This window comes from Sebastes fasciatus, chromosome 12 (assembly GCF_043250625.1).
Source record: "Sebastes fasciatus isolate fSebFas1 chromosome 12, fSebFas1.pri, whole genome shotgun sequence".
Lineage (NCBI taxonomy): Eukaryota > Metazoa > Chordata > Actinopteri > Perciformes > Sebastidae > Sebastes > Sebastes fasciatus.
The window spans coordinates 1160213-1166212 of record NC_133806.1 but is presented as its reverse complement, the minus strand read 5'-3'; the positions used below and the strand labels follow the sequence as shown (position 1 = coordinate 1166212).

The 6000-nt window shown below is 44.9% G+C and overlaps 1 protein-coding gene across 7 annotated transcripts; it reads right to left on the bottom strand.

The window, feature by feature from the left end:
- Positions 1 to 720: 720 nt before the first annotated feature.
- lratd2b (LRAT domain containing 2b) lies at positions 721 to 3741 on the bottom strand. 7 transcript variants are annotated; one of them, XM_074652498.1, is made up of 6 exons: positions 3521 to 3741; positions 2958 to 3208; positions 2893 to 2924; positions 2821 to 2859; positions 2553 to 2694; positions 721 to 2471 (listed from the first exon to the last, which is right to left on the bottom strand). In XM_074652498.1, exon 6 carries the CDS (start codon positions 2333 to 2335, stop codon positions 1502 to 1504), a length of 834 nt encoding a protein of 277 aa, XP_074508599.1. In that variant the 5' UTR covers positions 2336 to 2471; positions 2553 to 2694; positions 2821 to 2859; positions 2893 to 2924; positions 2958 to 3208; positions 3521 to 3741; the 3' UTR covers positions 721 to 1501. The 7 variants fall into 7 exon arrangements, with proteins under 7 accessions (XP_074508599.1, XP_074508600.1, XP_074508601.1 ...); XM_074652499.1 differs by lacking the exon at positions 2553 to 2694; XM_074652500.1 differs by lacking the exon at positions 2553 to 2694 and having other exon boundaries at positions 721 to 2449; positions 2799 to 2924.
- Positions 3742 to 6000: the final 2259 nt, after the last annotated feature.

Here is a 6000-nt window from a genome sequence, read left to right as displayed (position 1 = left end):
AACACTCTTTAACAGGGCACCCAACACTCTTTAACAGGGCACCCAACACTCTTTAACAGGGCACCCAACGCTCTTTAACAGGGCACCCAACGCTCTTTAACAGGGCACCCAACGCTCTTTAACAGGGCACCCAACACTCTTTAACAGGGCACCCAACACTCTTTAACAGGGCACCCAACGCTCTTTAACAGGGCACCCAACGCTCTTTAACAGGGCACCCAACGCTCTTTAACAGGGCACCCAACACTCTTTAACAGGGCACCCAACACTCTATAACAGGGCACCCAACACTCTATAACAGGGCACCCAACACTCTTTAACAGGGCACCCAACGCTCTTTAACAGGGCACCCAACGCTCTTTAACAGGGCACCCAACGCTCTTTAACAGGGCACCCAACACTCTATAACAGGGCACCTAACACTCTATAACAGGGCACCCAACACTCCCCATACAACAACAAACACAAAGCTGGGATGTGACTGGTTGAACAGGTAGAGCCGTGGCTCCTGCAGGGTGTGAGCTGGGATGGTGAGGGTGATGATGGTGTGGCTGCTTTCAGTGCACAACAACGCTGCTGGTGTTTAGGATGCAGGCTTTGGTTAGAATATAGAATAAAACCTCTCCTGCTTTTCCTGAGATTCACGGTTTGACAGCTTCGTACCAGCATTGCCATAAATCATTTAAATGTTAAATCCTTCACTAAAAAAGAAAAAAAAACTTTACTGTTCAAATATATATTTATTTCCATATTCTTTCATACAAACATCTTTTTTTTCTTCCAAAAAATAAACTGTGTAAACTGGTGAATCAGTGGAAGCTGTGAGCAGGTAAAGCTGTGTGATGATGGGATATAAAGCAACAGAGGGGGGGGGTCGACACACAATAATAAAAACAAACAGAGTCGTCTCTCGTCTGTATCGATCTCCACCACCTGAGTTGTACGGGAGCTTTCAGTCCTCTCTGTCAGGTCCGAGGAGGAGAGGTTCTGGCTCCTCTGTGCAAAGATTCATTGGATTAGAAAGATAATTACGGACAATTAAATTCTGACTTCATCCCCAAATGATGAGACTGCAGCTGCAGCTCGTCTCCATCAGAACAAGTCACTTCATCTCAGGTTCAGGGTGTAAAATCACATTTGTCACAGCAATTTTCACTTGTTTCAGATGCAAATCAACGTGTGACCCTTTTGACCTGCTTTACTAATGCACCTGAGAATGAAACAAGTGTCTCCCCCCCCCCCCCCCCCAGAGGTCAGGGCTTCTGCTCCCGTTTAGGAGGAAGAAGAAGATGAACTGTAACTCCCTCATAAGATGTTTACTTTCCAGTGTGGCACCCAAACCCACAGCTCAGCTCTCAGTGGTTGACTTGGAGGGATGAACCTCAACATCACAGAGCATCACAGAGGGCTCCAACCTGCACCAGGTGACTCTACCTGCACCAGGTGACTCTACCTGCACCAGATGACCACAGCATCCACCAGGTGACCTGAACATCCACCATCAGTCCACAAAATGCTCCTCTTTGAGTTCATGTGTTGCGTTCAGGTGATTGGCCAGCTCCTGCATCACAGCCTCTTTTCCAATCTGGTCGTTCCTCCTCTTCTCCATGATCAGGTCCTCCAGGCTCTGGAACTCCAGGACGTGGTTCTTCTTCTCTGAGAACAGGAGTTTCAACCTGTACGGCTGCTTCCCGATCCGGATCTCTCCTCCGATCTTAAACTCCCGTTTGCCGAAGCGGCACCAGGCTGCGAAGCACTCAGAGTTCCTCCAGTAGAGCTCCCGGTCTCTGGACCCGACGTGGTCCAGCGCGTTACGCACGATCACCTCCGGCGGCAGCGCCCGGTACCGGTAGAGTCCGTTCACTATCCGGCCCGGTTTGCCCTGACTCACATCGGTCAGGAAGGTGTTCTTGATCTCGGCCCGGTGCAGGTGGACCACCTGGAAGTCCCCCACGTACACGGCCCAGTGCGGGTACTGCCCGGTGGACACGAACTCCAGCAGGTCTCCGGGTCTGCACCGGTTCAGGAGAGTCTCCGCGGAGTGCGTGGCGGCTCCGGTGCCCGTCTCGTACACGATCTCGTCCCGGTAGTACACCGCGCACTGCAGCTGGTCCTGCGGGTCGAAGCGCTTCTCCTCGTGCTTGTGTCTCTCCAGCTGGTTGGTGTCCTTTGAGAAGCGCTGGTCCAGATGATCCTCCTGCTCGTCATCGTCGTTGGAGAAGATGTAGGAGACTCCGATCCGAGGTCCGGGGTCGTCCGGGTCCAACCCGTTCGGGTCCGATGTGGGAACCTCTGCGTAATTCAGATGCGTTAGTTTCTCCACCTGGTTCCCCATAAAGGTGACAGACAGGTGGATGCTGGAGGGGACAGAGCTGAACACAGGAACAGGATCCACCTGTTCTCCACCTGTTCTTCACCTCACCTGTTCTCCACCTGTTCTTTACCTCACCTGTTCTCCACCTGTTCTTCACCTCACCTGTTCTCCACCTGTTCTTTACCTCACCTGTTCTCCACCTGTTCTTTACCTCACCTGTTCTCCACCTGTTCTTCACCTTCACCTGTTCTCCACCTGTTCTCCACCTGTTCTTTACCTCACCTGTTCTCCACCTGTTCTTCACCTGTTCTTCACCTCACCTGTTCTTCACCTGTTCTCCACCTGTTCTTTACCTCACCTGTTCTCCACCTGTTCTTCACCTGTTCTCCACCTGTTCTTCACCTCACCTGTTCTTCACCTGTTCTTCACCTTCACCTGTTCTCCACCTGTTCTTCACCTGTTCTCCACCTGTTCTTTACCTCACCTGTTCTTCACCTGTTCTTCACCTTCACTTGTTCTCCACCTGTTCTCCACCTGTTCTTCACCTGTTCTTCACCTGTTCTCCACCTGTTCTTCACTTCACCTGTTCTCCACCTGTTCTCCACCTGTTCTTCACCTGTTCTCCACCTGTTCTTCACTTCACCTGTTCTTCACCTGTTCTCCACCTGTTTTTCACCTGTTCTCCACCTGTTCTCCACCTGTTCTCCACCTGTTCTCCACCGGGCAGGAGACGGAAGGAGGCGTGCAGCTGTGCGTGCGTGGCTCAACTAGATCCAAAGCGGTGAAGACGGGCACCAATAATCCATGTCTGTATATGTCCACATAAATCCACATGAACACCACCTGTCCAGCTGTAGCCTGTATGTCCTCCACATGAACACCACCTGCACCCACCTGTAGGAATCAACGAGACAGCAGCTTTAACATCGAGTCCAGAGCACATTAGAAGTCAATCTACAAGTCAAACTAGTGCGAGCAGAGCAGAGTCATTCCCAACAGGTGCGACCTGACACACCTGTTGGATCAGAGTTTCCAGACTCACTGATAGAATGAATCACTGGCTTTACTTTAACACCGGGTCACCTACACTCCTGCTGTCATGTTACTCTCAGTTTTACTCCACTCTACCTGTCTGTTATATACCTGTCTGTCTCATGTCCTCCAGATCCGTCCTCAGTAAACTCTCCGGAGAACAGCCGGACTCACCTGCAGCTCAGCGCAGCTCCTTCTCTCTCTCTGTCTCTCCTGGAGTCACATCGGTAGAATAAACCTCCTTCCTGAGAGGCTGAGAGTCTGATGATGATGATGATGTGGAGCTCTGCTGTATGTACAGCCTGTCTGTAGTCTGTAGTCTGTAGTCTGTGTGTGTGTCTGTAGTATGAGGCTCAGTGGATCTCGGTGGAACTCTGCTGACTGCTGCTGGGAGGTGTTTGTCATTTAAAGCCACAGTGCTCCTTTTCACCTCATTTACATATTCAGGGTCCACTTCACTGAAAATAAATAGAAAAATAATCTACCAACTAGGTGAGATTATTATGAGATTATTTAAAGGAGTTTATCAAAATAAAATACTGTAATAAATGTATTTAATCAGTATATTAAAATAATATATTTTACAGGTTCAGTATAGGCTACTATAGATGAAAATAAAACTAAAATATAAAGTATTTTTTCTTTGTATAATATGGAGATGTGGAATATTATAGGGATATATCATTTTTTTTTAAATAAAGCTTAATATAAGGTCACAATAAACCCACCTCTCAATACCACACACACCAAACTCTATTATGTAATTCAAAGGGGGAGAATAATCCCAAACGGTCATAAACATACATCATACAGTGTATCTGGATTATAAATCCATATATTTTAATTAACAAAATCAGCTTTCATGCAATTCTACAAAAGAGGTGTGAACCCATACACAAGTTCAGGATATTATAAAAATATCAAAACTGTAATAAATCTATTTAATCAGTATATTAAAATAATATATTTTACATGTTTGGTATAGGCTACTATAGATGAAAATAAAACAAAGATATTAAGTATTTTTTCTTTGTATAATACAGGGATGTGGAATATTATAGGGATATCTAATTATAAAAAATAAAACTTAATATTAGGTAACAATAAATCCACTTTTCAAATTCAAATTCAAATAAGCTTTATTGGCATGAATGTTCAGGTTACATTATTGCCAAAAGCTAAATTACATATTAATGAATTTCACAAGAATTAATCACAAAATAATCACAATCACAATATACCAAATACATTTTAGATATACATTCATACATATTTCTCAGTAAAAAATCCATATCAATACAGCCATCCATCCATTATCTGTAACCGCTTTTCCTATTCAGGGTCGCCGAGGGTCGCTGGAGCCGATCCCAGCTGACATTGGGTGAAGGAGAGGGGGATTCACCCTGGACAGGTCTCCAGACTATCACAGGACTGACACGTAGAGACAGACAACCATTCACACCTACGGGACATTTAGAGTCAACAATAAACCTGCATGTCTTTGGACTGTGGGAGGAAACCTGAGCACCCATAAACATACATCATAGAGCAGCATACAGTGTATCTGGATCATACATTCATACCTTTTAATTAACAATATCAGCTTTCATGCAATTCTACAAAAGAGGTGTGAACCCATTAAAAAGTTCAGGATATTATAAAGATATCAAACTTTCATGAACGGAGTAGCAGACTGATCCTGTATGTGAGGAGAGAGACGTCCATGAGGCTGTTCGGACCACTTCCTCATCACATTCTTCCTTTGTAATGAACTCTGGATCATTAGTTTTATTCAGTCAGTAAACCAGTTAATCATTTCATTATTTCATTCTCAGAAAGCTTTGTGCTCTGATGACACGAGGTTCAAAAGTGAAATCACCATTCAACACTTTATATTGTTGTATGTAGAAGGATTTGTGATGTAATTTAAGGATCAATATCATAAAGACTTGATAAATACTACCAATCGATCACTAAACGCTGTAAACTATAGTTTTCTTCATTCTTTCAAACACAAACCACCAAAGTTGTTTTATTTGATCACATCAAATGAGCTGCAAAACTGAGAGCACACTGTACATTTCTATTAAATAACAGAGTTCTATTGGACTTGAGGTTGAGTCATTTAAATAAAAACAACTAGAATTACCGCCTCGTGGTCGTACGCCTCCACCCGCCAGTCAAGTTTACATCCACGTCCGTCCAAAATATCATCACTTCATCATTTTATCCTGTCAGACGTGTCTGTGAAATTGTCATAATTAGCACATGAATTCTTTAGTTATGGTCAAAAACGTGTTTTGTGAGGTGATGTTGACCTTTGACCATCAAACTCTAATCAGTTCATCTTTGAGTCTGAGCGGACGTTTGTGACAAATCTGAAGAAGTCCCCTCCAGGTCTTCCTGAGATATCGTGATCAGAACGGACCGGATGGATGAACGACAACCTGGAAACAGAAAGCCTCCAGGCCGCGGCTGTCGCCGGAGCAGAGGCATAAAAACAGACATAACTTTATACAATCAAATCCAAACCGACTTTATAGAGTTATACGGTTCTTTCTGTATATTAACTCTACGCTGGATTTGGACGTTTTGCCTCCAAACCTCTGGAGCTATAAAGATCTGCACATCACTGATGCCAGCCGGGATATTGA

Excerpts from the sequence above, each read along its gene's own strand:
- lratd2b (XM_074652493.1), bottom strand. The coding sequence starts at position 3,148 with ATGTGGATTTATGTGGACATATACAGACATGGATTATTGGTGCCCGTC. Across the intron at positions 2,293-3,012 it reads GGAGAACAGGTGGAGAACAG|AGGTTCCCACATCGGACCCG; the intron begins GTGGAGAACAGG and ends TGAATTACGCAG.